This window comes from Zootoca vivipara, chromosome 17 (genome assembly GCF_963506605.1).
Source record: "Zootoca vivipara chromosome 17, rZooViv1.1, whole genome shotgun sequence".
Classification (NCBI taxonomy): Eukaryota; Metazoa; Chordata; class Lepidosauria; order Squamata; family Lacertidae; genus Zootoca; species Zootoca vivipara.
Genome location: NC_083292.1, coordinates 41,891,773 through 41,907,729, shown reverse-complemented (window position 1 = coordinate 41,907,729; position 15,957 = coordinate 41,891,773). Strand labels below are relative to the sequence as shown.

The window sequence follows — 15,957 nt, the reverse complement described above, 5'->3', positions numbered from 1 at the left end:
CCCATTAAGAGGATCAAACCCATTCCTTGCTGGGGGGCGGCGGCTCTGGCTGTGTGTGTCTCAGGAGCCCACCCCCTTCTGCCCTGACCTTGCATTAAGCAAAGCTAGCGGCTCATCCATCTCCCTATTATCAGCTGTGACAGTGGCCTCTGGGTGCCTCCTGGGCCCAAACCACTTTTTCAGGTGGAAATGTACCCAAGCAGGCAGGCAGGCAAGCAGCCCCCCCACCCGCCCTCCTTGTACCTCTGCAAACAGTCATGGGGGGAGGGGGCGAGAAAGCAGGACATATGAGAAAGCGGAATATTCTCTTGCACACACAGAGAAAGGGAATCTGCTGCCTGAAATTAACCTGCCTGACATATTTTACTTTTCAGTGTTTCAATGCACAGGTACTGGTAAATCCTGGAAAATTCCTAGGTAGAAGCAAATAATCCAAGCCGGTTAAGCAAGAAATTGTTCTTAAATAGATTGACAAAAGGCTTATTTTGGGGTGAGGTTTGTTTTGGATCACTTAAACCTTGAGAATGGGGGTGTGTGTCTATGGCAGATCAGAGATAAAAAAAATAAATCACATAAGAAGAGTCCCTCTGCTGGATTAGACCAAAGGGTCTAGTCCAGCCTCCTCTTCTTTCAGTGTTCACATATACCTAGGATAGACTGCCTCTGGACCTGGAGGCTCCCCAAGAGCAGCAGAAGAACCTGGCTGCTGCTAGATCAGGCCAAAGGGGGCCCAGCAGGTCCAGCCTCCTCTTTTCACAGTGAGCAACCAGACACCACAAGCAGACTCTGATCCCAGCAGCAACAGCAACACTCTCCCAGTTTGTGATTCCCAGCAACTGGGATTCAGAAGCATCACTGCCTCCCATAGTGTGGGCAGAACACAGACACCCTGGCTAGTAGCCCCTGGATAACATACAGGGCTCAGAAACGCCACTAGCAGATTTGTTTCAAAAACAAGGGTCTCTTTTTCCAACACTTTCTGAGTGAAACATCCCAGAGGTCCGACTCTTTCCTAGATTTTGAGGGTGCAACTGAACCGTTTATGTGCATGGCCTTTTTTTTGAGGGGGGGGATATCTTTGGAAGCAAACAATCAAGAGGAAGAAAAAAGGGCAAGGCAGACAAAAATGTAGACACTTTTTTAATGATACATTTATTAGGAAGACAAACATCAAAGAGGTGGCTTTTGAACAAGAGACCCAGTGCTCACACAGGGAAGTGGTGGTGGTGGTGGGGTTCGTTTTTGGGGAGGGAGGAAGTGGTTATATCCTTTTCCTTCTTCTTTTGTTAGTACAAGGGTAGCAAATAAATACTTTTTAATAATCCTAGCAATTAACACAGAAGGTCCAGAGGTAAGAAGGCATCTCAGTTTGGTGGGTGAAACTCAGCTAAATTACACCTTTTACGCCAACTGAGATCCGGTGGCCCAGTGGGGCAGGGCTGGCCGTCAAGGTGCTCTGCTTGAAATGAAATGAAAACCTGGACAGCCTGTTTGGTTTTAGTTTCCTTTCCCAAGATGCTGAGCAAGAGGGGGCTCAGAATGCAGGGGTTATGTCAGGGGACCCAGGAAAATGGCAGCCTTGGAAAATGAGTAGAGTTGGAAGGGGGCTCCGAGGGTCATCCAGTCCAACCCCCAGCAATGCAGGGATTTACTTGGGAGGTGCAGGGGTAGGGAGACTGGGTTGTGGCCACCCTATCCCATCTTGTGCCCACAAGAGGGAGGAAAAGAGAGGTCGGTGCTAGGGGGACTCTGGTACACACACACCTCCCTCCAGTCTGAGTCCAAATCCCACAACCAGACTCTGAAACAAGGGGATTCTCTGTTTGCAATCCCGAGGGTGGAAGGGGTGGGGGGTCATGGACCCTTAGCAGACAAAAGGGTGGCTGGACCCCAGAAAAGAATGGAGGAAGGGGGAAAAGGCTGCTCTGATGGGGCGGGAGGGGGCATCACAAGGACAGAGCCTGCTTTATCCGCCCCCTGCCAGGCCGGAGGGAATGTGATGAAGAGCCAGCTGCTCTGCTTATGTCTTTCTGCATGTAGCGCCCTTTGAGTACGGGCAGAGAGTGAGAGGGTGATGGGGAGGGCAGGCACAGGGGGGTGGGCGGGCTGCCATGACCCAGAGTGGAAGATCCCTGCCCATTGGACCCTACTGCCCCTGTCTCCCCAAATCCAACCGCCACCCCACAAGCAGGCCTCGCTCACTCCCGGACGTAAATCCTTGTGCAGACGACATCGTCGGCTGTCATGGTCTGGAAAAAACAAAGAAAGATGAAGGAGAGCAAAAATGGGCACACCGGAGAGAAGGGAGGGGGTGTATCCCGCCAACGGTCCTCCTTAAGGTGTTGGCGGGGAGATGGCAAAACGGGGGGAAGGTGTTCAGCCCCCATCCTGACCTCTCCATCCCACCTGAAACAGACTGTGTGCCCCACTCTGGGTGGGGAGGGGAGGCAGCACACCCGGTTCTCAGTTCTGGAAACCAAATTCCTGGGCTGAGGAAGACTTGCCTCATTCCTCATTTCCTAATTTCTAAGAGTAAGTCTGCTCCTGCTTCTAAGTCAAAGGAGGTGCAAGGGGGTCTAGCCCAGTTGGCATGCAAATGGCCCCTGGCTCCATCCTCACCAACAGCACCTCCAAATAAAGATTAAGAATATCACTTGCCTGAAATCTTGCCAGGAAGTGTCAAGAAAATGGAGCCACTGCACTTTCCTGCATCCCTGCTCAAGTGTCCTAATCTGCAAGGGGTGTGTGTGGACCTGGGGGAGTGGGGAGGCTCCCTTACCAGAATGAGCTCCCCATCGTTGGTCAACTCCCTGGACCAGCCTGTCTTGGGGCCGTCGCCTTTCAGCAACCGCTGCTCACAGACCATCTTGTTGTTGCTTTCCCACTTGGCCAAACTCTGTGGAGAGAACAAAGGGGGGGCAGAGCCCCCCCACCAGTGAGATGAGGAGCCTGCCAGCAGCCAACAAAAGGCTGACCCCCTCCCCATCAAAACCCCCACCTCTGCCCCCAAAAGGCGCTCATTTGTCACTCGGCAGGCAGCCGGAGCTGGACGAGGGCAACTGGCTCCCCCCACCCAATTTAGGCTGACCGCTCCATCCATCATCTCCAAAGGGCTGGCCAGGAAGGGGAAGGGGGGCAGCTGGTGGAAAAAGGGAGCCGGCAGCCCCCAGGTCCTTTGGGGATCTAAATCATCTCCGTCATGGTCCTCAGCATTTATTATCGATAAAGGGGATCCGACCTGCTGCCTTGGGAGCCCTGATGAAAATGAGTGGGGGCTCAAGATGCAATTGCTCAGGACAGAATATCATCCTCCTTCCCTCTTGCAAATAAATAAATGGAGGGATGCATGTAAGAGCTGTTGCCAAGGAGAACATGACATACTGGTTAGAGAAATCACAGAATAATAATAATAATAATAATAATAATAATAATAATAATTTATTATTATTATTATTATTTATACCCCGCCCATCTGGCCGGGTTCCCCCAGCCACTCTGGGCAGCTTCCAACAAAACATTAAAATACAGAAATCCATCAAACATTAAAAGCTTCCCTAAACAGGGCTGCCTGTTTGTAGGGTTGGGAGGGACCACCAGGGGTCATCTAACCCAACCCCCAGCAATGCAGGAGTCTCAGCTAAAGCACCTGGGACAGGCACCGCCCAACATCTGCTTAAAAACCTCAGACAAAGGAGAGTCTGCCACCTTCTGAGGTTATATCCATTCCGCTGCCAAATGGATCTTAGCACGAGGTTTTAGTCGGAATCTCCTTTCTTGCTATTTGAATCTGTTGCTTCAGGTCCAGCCCACCAGAGCAGCAGAAAACAAGTTTGCTCCAAGGCAACTAGGCCAGAAGTGCAGAGGAGACCTGACCAGTTCAGAGCACAGCAAGGCTTGTCAGACTGAAGCTGGTTTGAGGGAAGAAACGCATCAACATGCCTGGCAGTTGAGGGAGTTTGGAGTGCCTGGCTAGACGAACAGGAGAGGAAGAGGGGACCTCACAGCCATCTTCAAATATATAAAAGGCCATCATGTTTGTTTTCTGCTGCTCCAGAAGGGAGGACTCGAACCCGTGGCTTCAAATAGCAAGAAAGGCGATTCCAACTAAAGAACACGGATAACTTTTTTGGGTAAGAGCTGCTTGACTGTGGGATGGTCTACCTGGGAAGGTGGCAGCCTCTCCTTCGCTGGAGGCTTTGAAGCAGAGGTCAGATGGCCGCCTGCCAGGGATGCTTCAGCTGATGCTTAGCCCTACCATTCTGTGATTCTTTGTAGTATTTCGTAAGGAATTATGGGATGGATGTGGATTGTGACTAACATCTGCAGAGCAGTCTTAGGAGAGAGAGTGGGGGAAACCTCCTCTCCCCCCCCCCTTCTCAATGCCAGGCATCTATATATATAAAAATGTAAAAAGGGCATGTGGGTGGGTGTCCACTTTTCACCGAAACCGCTTGACCGATTGAGGTGAAATTTTGACACAACATCACATGCGAATGTCCGAAGGACCTTAGAAAGTTACCTAAGACAGATGTCACACCTGGGCCAAGTAAAAACCCCAAAACCCCGTGTTTCAGGAGACACAGATCAGATAAAAGTGCATGCTGGGAAATAGAATGGAGAATCTGCGTCTCCATTGGCTGCAGACAGTTGGTGACAGCACAGAATTCCATGGCAACCAACTGAAAACAGGCCCAGCATTGCGCAGCCGACTGACTAGGCTACAGCATAGCCCAGCCAGGATAGCTGACTACGCCACAGGCAAGAATCAACTGAATATGGGCCTATTACAGGGCCGTGCCTTTGGGTAGGATAAATGTGTCGGGGCGGGGTGGGGTGATTTCACATAAAACACGTGGGTAGGGGAGTCAGGGTTGGGACAGGGCAAAATCTAACAGAACACGCGTATTGGGAGGAATGATTGTGTGCAAAATGAAGGGGGACTCTGAAGGTCCATTTCACAGGAAAAGGTCCAATTAACACAAAAAGCCACAGCAACGCGTGGCAAGGCCAGCTAGTAATGTTATCAATTTCTATCAGGCTGGCTCTCACACCTTTTCACTAAACTCAAAAGGTTCTCCAAACAAGAAAGTCTCAAACGCTACAGCCTTTCTTCACAGGGGAGTGTCTCCATTCCCTTGAACGTTTCACTTGCCCTTTTCTGCACCTTTTCCAATAGTGCAATATCCTTTTTGAGGTGACCAGTACAGCTTTCCAAATGTGGTCACACCGGAGATTGGTATAATGGCATTACGATGCTGACCGTTTTGCTTTCAGTTCCTCCCGTAAGGATCCCTAAGCAATCTCCAAGGGCATTGCTCAAAGGGGCCAGAGGACAGGACCACAAAGGACCCAACCCGACCCCCCAGGGGGGAAATGCAGCAACTGGGGGAGGGGGCTGGGAGGGCTCCTCCCCCTTGCTTTGTGTAGCAACGTTCAAGGTTTTCCTTCCTCCATTCCCAGGCCAAAGCCCAGCTGGGAAGAAAAGGTTTGCCAAGAAATATTGGACATGGGAGTTAGGGGAGCCCCAAAGGACCCCCTTGCAAAGCCAGGATCCATCCAAGAGAGGGGCAGGATGGGGATGTGGGCACCCAAGAGGCAAAGGAAGAGGGTTACAGCTCAGGGACAGAGACCCCACTTTGCTGGCAGAAGATCCCTGACGCCGTTTGCAGGTAGGGCGGGGGAGGGGGGAATATCCTGAGACTGAAACCAAAGACAGCTGCTGCCAGCCAGTGCTGAGCTACGTGAGCCAATGGTGCAATGCAGTTTCAGAGACTCGTGGGATTATAGAGTTGGGAGGGACCCCAAGGGTCATCTGATGGTCCAGCCCCCTGCAGTTACGGCTAAAAGATCATTGACAGGTGGCATCCAACTTAAAAACCTTCAAGGATGGAGAGCCCACCACCTCCTAGTGAGTCTGTTCCCGTGTCAAACAGCTCATAGCCTCAGATCCATCCTGAACCAGGAGGACTGAAATCTGGTTTTATTTGTAGACAACATGCTGTAGCTCATTTGGAGAGACCCTGCTTTGCATGAGCCAGGTCCCAGGTTCCTTCTCCACCGACAGTATCTCCAGAGAGGTTTGGGGGGGGGGAGCCTCTTCCTCAAACCCTGGACAGCTGCTGCCCGCCAGTGTAGACAACACTGAGCTGAATGCACCCAAAGTGATGTGGCAAAAGGGAGCTTCCTGCACTTCTGATATAGGCTGTTGAGGCCCAAAGGCCGACGTCATGCAAAGCAGCTGGAGAGAAGCAAATCCAGCCCAGTTTTGACCCACCAAGGAAAAGAATTGATGCTCACCTCCCCCGCTCCACTTTTCTTGGTCCTTGAGATCTCTGTCTTAAGTTCCGTTTCTCCCTTGGGCGACAGAGGGTGGCCTGCAGGCCTGGAGTGCAGGATTGCTAGACCCCCCCCCCTGGACCCCCCTCCCCTCCCTGCCCCTCACCTTGCAGGGTCTCCCGTCCACCGTCTGCTCCTCGAACTCTTCCCCAATCTTGAAGCTGATCTCAGTGGTGCGGACGGTGGTCGAGGTCTTGATGTAGAAGGACTCCCCGTCCTGCTTGATCTCCACGGCTGGCTTTGAGGCAGCAGCCACAGCGATCTTGCGGAGCATGACATTGACGCCTGGAACGAGACACGGCAACAGGGAGTGAGGAGAAGGCTCCAAAATACTTCCCTGCAGGTGGCGGCAGAACATAAGGAGAGCCTGACAGATGGATCAGGCCAAAGGGGGCCCACCTGGCCCAGCCTGCTCTTCTCATCAGTGGCCAAATGCCCCTAGGAACTCAGATAGACTGCCTCTGCACTTGGAGGTTCCATAAGAACATCAGAAGAGCCCTGCAGCTGGATCAAGGTGGGGGGGGGCAGCACCCAAGACAGGAGAGTTGGAAACTCAACAGGATGGACAGAAAGGGACCTCACCTACCCCCTTGCTTTCTGTTCTTCCTTTCTCCCCATTGAATTTCAGGGGGGAACCCCTCCTTGGGGGGCTATGGGAAAGAGCAGCACTCAGGGCCTTGTGGGTGCAGAATCAGAAGGAGGTAGACAGGAACTCCTGACACACATACAATTGGCCATGTCTGGGGAAGGCAGACTCAGCTGACATTTAGGGTATTTCGGGTGCGCCTGTTTCTTCCGTGACCTTCCTGGATCAGATTGAGTCACTGGGAAGTCAGTCTTGCACCCACAGCCATGTCTCATCGCAACAGCTTTCCAGAGAGAGAGAGATACATGCAGAGGCAGTGTTGACACAACAACCTTGCACAAATGTGCAATTGTGCAACAGACGGGCGAGGGAGGAGATGGCTCAGCAGTGTAAGCGCCGTGGGAAAAAGAGGACCCATCGGCTTACACTGGCGTAGCCCCACTGAAACCCCATGGGGCTACTCCACCCACGGGACCGCATCTGCAATTGGTGAAAAACAGGCAGATGAGGGCGCATGTCTGAATTAATGGGTCATTCAGAGTTTTGCTCCGATTGTCAAATTCAGCCTCTTGGGGGGGGGGGGCAGAATGAGCCAAAGTCAGTCCTTTGTTTTCCTGCTTCTGCCTGCAGAGGTGGCGCAGCTGTAGGAAAACTCACCCTTTCAGGGAAAGAGAGAAAGAGAAATGGGAGCCATCTCCCTGCCTGCCTCTGGGAACAATTATTGCAAGGGAAATATTATTGCACAGTCCAGAGGCGTTCCAGGGTCCAGGCGGTGCCAAATTTCCCTTTTCGAAGACTGATTACAAGATGTGAACAGAGATTGTAATTTTATTAGGGGAGTGGCAAGGGTAAGGCCCTCATGGAGAGAGAGAGAGAGAGAGAGAGAGAGAGAGAGAGAGAGAGAGAGAGAGAGAGAGAGAGAGATTGCCTGACGTTAGAAAGGATTTTTTTTAAAAGGAAAATAAATTGGCATGTGGGGTTGCCAGGCCTGGAGTACATAGAGGAAAGTTTTCTCACGGAGAGAGTGGAGGAATAAAAGTTTTCCGCCCTCTCTCCTAATGCTAGAACTGGTGAACATGCAGTCATGCTGAATGTTGGGAGGCACCAGACAGAGAAAAGAAAGTCCTTTGTCATACATTGCAGAGTTGATCTATGGAACTCCCTCCCGCAGGAGGCATAGATGGGACGGTTAGACAAATCTGTGGAGAATAAGGCAATTGATGGCTATGTTCTAACCTCCACAGTAGGAGCAGCAATGCTTCTCAACCCCAGTTGCTGGAAGCCACAGAAGGGGAGAGTTGCTCTTGTCCTCGAATCCTGCTTGTGGGTTTCCCAGGAGAGGCATCTGGTTGGCCACCGTGAGAAGAGGAGGCAAGAATAGAAGGGTCCCCTTTCTCCTGATAAAGCAGCTGGTCTCTTGCGTTCTTACAGCCACTGGCAGGCCATTGTGCAACTGGTGAGGTTGGTAGGGAAGAGAAACCTTTGCCCAGCTCCTTTAAAGGACCTGGAGCCCTGCCTCTCCGTGACCCTCATATGACTGAGGGTTCCAGGACGGCCATCTGCAGGGATGTTTTAGTTGTGATTCTTGCATTGCAGGGGGTTGGACTGCATGACCCTTGGGGTCCCTTCCAACTCTACAATTCTATGGCCCTCTCAAAGCAGTGAGAAAGAGAATGAGAGGGGGGAAGAGAGAGCAGCCCCCCTCTTTGCGCTGCTAAAATGCCCATAAAACACAGCTCGGAGGTGGAGAACCAGGCCCCATTACTCCATGGGGAAAAAGAGAGTGAGATTTAACAATGCTTTGGCAGCCAAGGTCTCCCCCTCCTCAAATCGGTTTCCTCATTCCAGCCCCCTCCCCATGCCGGCTTATTCCCGCTTCCCCCTCCCCAACATCTGAGCCTTTCTGCCCGAATAATTCAGATATGGGGGAAAGGGGCGGCTGAGTGCGGGGGGGGGGGGGGCTGAGGAGTGAAATATAAGCATGTGATAATTATCCCAAAGTATGTTGCACAAGCCCCCTAACCTGGAAAGTATTTGCTGTGACCAGCGCAGGGAGATTGGAGGGGAGGGAAAGGAGATTTTCCTGGCAAGAAAATGAAAAAATGAAAAATACTAATAAATTGGTGGGTTGGAATTTGCCTCCCTCACGGGGTGGGGGGTGGGGAGAGGTGTTGCCCCATTTTCTTCCCCTCGATTTTGAGGGCCTAGTCCTCCCCCCAAGTCAGCGGGTTTCAGTTACGGGGCCTCAAGGTGGTCTCTGGAGTTTTGAAAAGAGGGAGGGAGGGAGATTCATTCTCTCTCTCTATTGTTCCCCGAGAAAGAAGGCTAGGGGTGGAAAGGGAATCTCTGCCGCTAATGCAGCCAGGAGGGATTTTTCAACAGAGGTAGGATGGCATCAACCAGAGCGAGATGGAAACATTTAAACTTTTCACTCATTCATGCCTGCCAAGATTGAAGCCCACGCTTCAGATGCAATTCAGGTCAGTTGTTGGCACACGCACACACATGCTCTCGTTTCTAAAGGTTTCTAGGCCTCGTGGATGCAAGGGATACACACCCAAACTAGGCTTTGAAGCCGAGGTTGGATGGCCATCGGGCAGGGATGCTTCAGTTGTGATTCCTGCATTGCAGGGGGCTGGGCTGGATGACCCCATGGGGTCCCTTCCAACTCAACCCTTCTATGATTCTATGTATTGCTACCCAGGGCTCCCAGGAGCCCCTCGCACAGCTGAGCATCCCCATCGCAGCCTGTGCCTCCCCTCCACCCTCTTCAAGTGTCTCCTGTGAGGCTAAGGCAGAGCGAAGGGTCAAGGGGCTCACAGACCCCACCCCACCCCTTCCCCCCACAAGGAGAGGGGGCTCTGCCTGGGTTTCCCCAGTCTTCTCCCAAAAGGAAGCTGCCTGCCCTAAACAGAGCCAGACCCACGGGGGTCTCTCTAGCTCAGGTCTGTCTACACTGACTGGCAGCAACTATTCAGGGTCTTGGGCAGGGAAGGAAAATGGAGGGGATTGAACCAAGGACCTTCTGCATGCCAAGCAGCCGCCCCACTGCTGCATCACGAGAGCCCTTCCCTGTTCCTAGCTGGGCTGCCTTGGCTCAGTTGGGAGAAAGTTGCAGAGAGGCAGAAGGGGAGGGGGGCAGGGAAGGCTTTGGATCTGCTGTCCTGCGGAGTTGGTGGCCAGGTAGGAGCCCCTCCAGCCCCCAGCCCCCCCTCCTTAAGTTGCCTCCCTGACTGTGTCGGTGGTGCTGGCCTTTGGGGCTGGATCCCAGGGGGCTGCTTTAAAAGACAAACACACCCAGGCTCCTCCGGCTCGCCTGCCGCCATCTCCCTACACGCCAGCAGTGTGTGAAGCCTCCTGCCCGGCAGATGGCAGGGAGCACCAGGGGTCAGCCTGGCCCCCATTGGGCATTATTATTAGGAGAGCGGCAGGAGGGGAGGCCAAGCCTGCCCCGCTCCTCCTCCTCTGTTGGGGTGGGGAGAGGTTATTTCAGGAGGAATTTGTCATTGCGGCACCCAGAGCCAAAGGCCGTGGCACCCAGCAGTGTGCAGGCCTCCATCGCAGGCGGGATGCAAGACCAGCCTGCCCCAGGGCGAGCTCAGAGCACAGGCCACTCTTGGCACGTGGCCTGGATGAGGCCCTCCGCCAACTCCTCAGCAGCAAACCGATCCGGTCGCAGGAGCAAAGGAAACAGTCGTATGAAATCAGCCCATCCAGCTCAGCACTTTCTACACTGGCTGGCAGCAGCGGGTGTCCAGGGTTTCAGGAAGAGTTTATTCTCCCCAGGCCTTTCTGAGGTTGAACCCGGGGCCGTCTGCACAGAAAGCGGGTGCCCTGCAACTAAGAAATGAAGATACTTGTTCTTATGGTTCCAGATAATTACCTGTATGTTCCAGTTTAAATGGGGGCATAAGAAGCTACAGTATATTGAAGTCACACCATCTAGGCCACTATTGCCTGCACAGATTGGCAGCAGTGCCTTCTCTGCAGGTTCTCAGGCAGGGAGTCCCTTCCCAGCCCTACCTGGAGATGCTGCCACCGAAGGTTGCACCCAGGACCTCCTTCTGTTGGAAATGCTGGGGTGCCGCTCAGCTTACACCAGGGGTCAGCCACCTTTTCCAGCCATGGGCTGGTCCACCGTCCCTCAGACCATGTGGTGGGCCAGACTATATTTTTTTGGGGGGGGGGGGAATGAACGAATTCCTATCCCCCAAAATAACCCAGAGATGCATTTTAAATAAAAGCACACATTCTACTCATGTAAAAACACACAGTCTGCAGGCCAGATTGAGAAGGCGATAGGGCCGCATCTGGCCCCTGGGCCTTAGGTTGCCTACCCCTGGCTTACACTAAGCCATAGGAAGAAAGAACCATAGAATTATGGAGCTGGAGGGACCCCCAAGGGTCATCCAGCCCAACCCCTGTAAAGGAGACATGGGGAGGGAGAGAGAGAGAAAGAACCTCCAAGCTTCTGAGACTATCTTTCTGATATGACCTGACCTGCACTGACCTGTCCTCAAACACTAGACAGACACACCTGGGGCTGCCACCCTCCTGATCCCATCCTGGGAGAGGCGATAAAATCATAGAATCCTAGAGTTGGAAGAGACCACAAGGGCCATCCAGTCCAACCCCCTGCCAAGCAGGAAACACCTTCAAAGCATTCTTGACATATGGCTGTCAAGCCTCTGCTTAAAGGCCTCCAAAGAAGGAGACTCCACCACACTTCTTGGCAGCAAATTCCACTGTCGAACAGCTCTTATTGTCAGGAAGTTCTGCCTAATGTTTAGGTGGAATCTTCTTTCTTGTAGTTTGAATCCATTGCTCCATTTCCACTTCTCTGGAGCAGCAGAAAACAACCTTTCTCCCTCCTCTATATGACATCCTTTTATATATTTGAACATGGCTATCATATCACCCCTTAACCTTCTCTTCTCCAGGCTAAACATACCCAGCTCCAAAGGATCCCTCTCCTTTGTTTCTTCTGCAGAGACAAAGTGGATCTTTGAATCCCCAACTCACTGGGACAGAACTAGGGATTCTTTCCTATCCAACTCACATTTCTCATGATGATCTTGGCTTCCTTGCTTCTGGCCTCAGAGCGCTGGCTTCCAGGGACCTATGTGCTCTCCGGAGGGATTTGGGCGCAGCTCAAGCTCCTGCTGATGTGTAGAGACTCTGTGCTCCCCAACTGTCCCTCATGCCAAAAGCAGGTCCTTGCCCTCTCCATAGGATGTCTATGTTCTCCATAGGATGGCTATGCTTCTGAATAATCCCAGTTGCAGGGGACGGCAGGAGGGGAGAGCTGGTCTGGTACTTAACTCCTCCTGCTTGCCAATTTCCCACAGGCAACTGTTCAGCCCCTGTGAGGGCAGCATTCTGGGCTAGAGGGACCAGCGGACTGATCCGGCAGGCTGTTCTTACGTTCACAGCAAACTGGTGTTTGCAGGAGCCGCACTCAAAAGGGGATACGAGGTGCCTTTTGTGGGGGTGGGGGGCAGGGGGAAGTCACCCATGAGAAAGTGCATTGACCAGAACTGCCCTGCCCCACTATGGATCCTCTCTTCTGCAAGGTTGCAATCTGAGGGACCAGCCATTTTTTCATCTGAATCCTGAGTTTCCCTCCTGGTTCTGGATCCGGCTTCCAAACCCTTCCAGAGGCATCCAGGTGGTGACTCAGCCGGCCACGTCAGAGGACAGGCAAAATGGGATTATGATGATTTTATTGGGGGGCAGGGGTGGAATCCTAGGAAAGGCCCAGACGGTCAGTTCGCCTGAACCCCCAAGTTAAAATCTCATTTTTAAATAAAACAAATGGCTGATCAGCCTTAAGAACAAACAAACATGGATAGTGAAATTCCTGCTGCAAAACTTAAACAAGTGCTAATATGGTGGGGGAGGGGGATCTCTGCCAGGTAAGAAGAGGAGCCATGCTAAAAACGGGGGGGGGGGCTCATTTAGCCCAGCATCCTGCTTGCCCCGTCTGCACTTTGGATTAGCAGTCTGAGGTAGACTGCTCCTGACCATGGGGGCTCCACCAGCACTGTCAAGACAAATGGCAGTGGATGGATACCTCTCCCCTCAATTCTCTATACAAAAGGGTAATATATGGGTCTCCTGCAGAGCCATTGTCGAAACAGAAAGACCTACAATGGTTACACAGTGGGAGGGGGGCAGCAGCTCTAAAAACCAGCCCTTTCTCTAATAGAATTGCCCAGAGGGCTGGGGAAGCGCTTTCTAGCCTGGTGTCTCATAGGTCCCCAAAGCCCCCTCCCCAAATGGCAAACTCCTCTGGAGTGGCAATGCAAATTCTCAGCTGCGCCTGTCTCCCTCGCGGAGCTGTTCTGAAGATAAACCGGGGTTGCCGTCACTGTGTGAGACACAGTCGAGGAGGGGACCTCCAGTTCTGCCTCCGCTCCCGCCTCCGCTAAGTGGGGTTCAACTCCACTGGGTCGAAGCCCACCAGCGCTCCCCGCTCCATCCGCCCAGGCTGCCAGGAGAGGAGCCGCCCTCCGCCTGACCCAGCAGGGTGGTCCTTACAGCTGCTCACACGTTACAAAATCCGGTGGCTTCTCCTCCCCGCAAGCAGCGGAACCCCAGACACTCCTGCAGGGCGATCGCTCCAGCCGCAAACTTTGCTTTTGGGGTGACGGCGGGGAACACGGAGACGGAGGCGGGTGCGTTCTTCTAAACACGCGTGAACACGTTGAAACTCCGAAATGGCAAGACGCAGGTCTGCAGGTTCTCAACCCCAATCCAAGCAAATTAAGGCTCCCAACTGCACCCCCTTCTCTTCCCCACTCCAACAATATCCTCCAAGGCTGCACATTGGGAACCTCAGGCGCCCCACCCCAGACAGCCCCACATCCTTCAGAAAGCAGGAGCCACGGGTGCGCCAGACCTCTTCTATCTCTCCAGCTTATGTTCCCGCCCCCCAGGTTATCCAAAAACAGCATGTTTTAAGATTGCAGAGCTGGAAGGGACCCCTAGGGTCATCTAGTCCAGCCCGCTGAGATGCAGGAATCCAGAAGGCGGCTCCCTCTCCAGATATGCCCGGATCCAAATACTGGAGCCATCCGGAAAGCCCCACTCTGTTCAAGGAGGGGGGAGCCCTCCTCCCAGAGTGGCTTCTGCATGCGCCCCTGCCGGGGTGGACGCATCCAGAGAGGGGTCTAAATATAGAGGGAAAGAGACCCGCTTTCGCAGGAGGGCAGCAGCAGCAGCAGCGCTGCGTCATCGGCTATTTCTTGGGCGCTTGACTCAGCCCTTCCCAGAAATAAGCCTCCGCCTCGGGCGTGAGACTCACCGTAAGCCTTCAGCAGCTCCTCGAAGTTCTCCGAGCTCTTCATCTTCCAGATGCCGGAGAAGTTGGGCATTTTGGGGCGGGCGTTTGTCTGGCGGTGGTGGGAGACCGGCCGGCAGGCGGAGACGCAGGCGCTGCGCGCAGGTGGGACCTCTCGCCTCCCTCGGAGGAAGCGAGCAACCTCCGGAGCAAAAAGCAAGGGCGCTGCTGCGTCGCCTCTCCTGCGGATCGGGGCCCTCCGGTGCGGAGTTTTGCTTCCGCAGAGAAGGGATGGAGTGATGGAGCGAATGAAAGAGAGCGAAAGCGATGGGGGTCCTCCTCTCCTGCTCCGTCTCTCTCGCTTCCCCTTCGGAGCCTTTTCTGCCTCCTCTCCTCTGCTTGGTCCCTCCCTCTCTGCCCCAACCATGCCTAGGGGAGGGGGAGCCAGAGCAACATGATCCCACCCCCTCAACTGCCCCGCCTCTTCCCAGACCCACCTGGGTCCCCGCTGACTGACCCTGCCCCAAAGCAGGAGGGGAACAGCCCTCCCCAAAGCCTTGTTTCCCCCCTTCTCTTTGGCTTGGACTGCAGAACCCCTCGCCTCGGGGCTGCTGGGCTGCTACCTGGCTGCCTGTGAGTTCTCTCCCTAGGAAGCTAGAGGGAGAGGCTGGACCTAGGACTATCCTTCTTCCTCCGCCTTCTGAACTTTAACGAACTCTCTGGGCTCCCACACCCTCTGCATCTGCTTCCAGAATAAAAAGCGTCTAAGCCATCTGTTTTGACGGGGCCTGTTTCTGGAAAAGGAAGATGGCTGTGATTTCTCCACGGCAAGGGGTTGGACTAGATGGCCCTTGGGGGTCCCTGCCAACTCTGCAGTTCTATGATTCTATGACCATGGCTAGGTTGGTGCCAGCCTCTGCTGGCAAACTGGATCTAGTCTTGTGGGTGGAGAGGGTAAGACCACGGCATGATGCCAGGACAAAGGGGTGGGGGTCCACGTGGCTGTAAATCTGGAGCAGGTCCTCAGGGGGCACCATAGAATTGTAGGATTGGAAGGTACCTCATGAGTCATCTAGTCCACCCCCCCTGAAGTGCAGTGATCACAGATCAAGGTGCTGAAATTGTATCTCTTTGTGGATTAAACTACAGTATGGTAGTATGTGGATTAAACTGTATGGTGCATACGCAGCCAAAGAAAGCGAATAGTGCCCGTTTCCTTTTCCTTTTCTGCCATGTCTTCTTAGAATGTAAGCCCATGGGGCAGCAATTGTCTTACCAACAACATTTGTCAGCTGCTCTGGGATATACATATCAGATTTGGGCTCAGATGCACTTCCTCTTCAAGAAGCCCATCGACAGGGAGACCCAGGGTGGTGCAATGGCAGAGGGTCAGACTAAGACCTGGGAGACATGGGTTCAAATCTCCACTTGGCCATGAAACTCACTTGGTGTGACCTTGAGCACCACGGTCCCTGCCTCTCGGACTAACTAACCTCACAGGGTTGTTGCGATGAATTAAATTAGGAGGTGGGAAACCATGAACTTGTGGGCGAGAACGGTAGAATATATGTGCAAGAGCAATTAAAATCAAAATCTATAAGGGGCAGTTCCCCCTCCCCATTTCAGAAAGAGAAGACTTCTTCTCAGTTGCTTTGCACATGATAAAAGTGATTTTGTGAAAGGGAACATCTGGCATCAATCCACATATTTGCGCAACCTGTGGAGGGTCCTTCCAATGGGAAACAGGAGAAAA

General features: G+C 53.2%; 1 protein-coding gene across 1 annotated transcript; it reads right to left on the bottom strand.

The window, feature by feature from the left end:
* Nucleotides 1-666: 666 nt before the first annotated feature.
* On the bottom strand, nt 667-14,626 carry CRABP2 (cellular retinoic acid binding protein 2). Its single transcript, XM_035136470.2, has 4 exons — nt 14,229-14,626; nt 6,443-6,621; nt 2,780-2,896; nt 667-2,249 (listed from the first exon to the last, which is right to left on the bottom strand). The coding sequence occupies exons 1-4, from the start codon at nt 14,296-14,298 to the stop codon at nt 2,199-2,201; spliced, it is 417 nt and encodes a 138-aa protein (XP_034992361.1). The 5' UTR covers nt 14,299-14,626; the 3' UTR covers nt 667-2,198.
* Nucleotides 14,627-15,957: the final 1,331 nt, after the last annotated feature.

What these genes read in the sequence shown, in the direction of transcription:
- CRABP2 (XM_035136470.2), bottom strand. Translation starts at nt 14,298, where the DNA reads ATGCCCAACTTCTCCGGCATCTGGAAGATGAAGAGCTCGGAGAACTTC. An exon ending in GGAGCTGCTGAAGGCTTACG is followed by an intron (nt 6,622 to 14,228) that starts GTGAGTCTCACG and finishes GTCTCGTTCCAG; the next exon opens with GCGTCAATGTCATGCTCCGC. An exon ending in ACGATGGGGAGCTCATTCTG is followed by an intron (nt 2,250 to 2,779) that starts GTAAGGGAGCCT and finishes TGTTTTTTCCAG; the next exon opens with ACCATGACAGCCGACGATGT.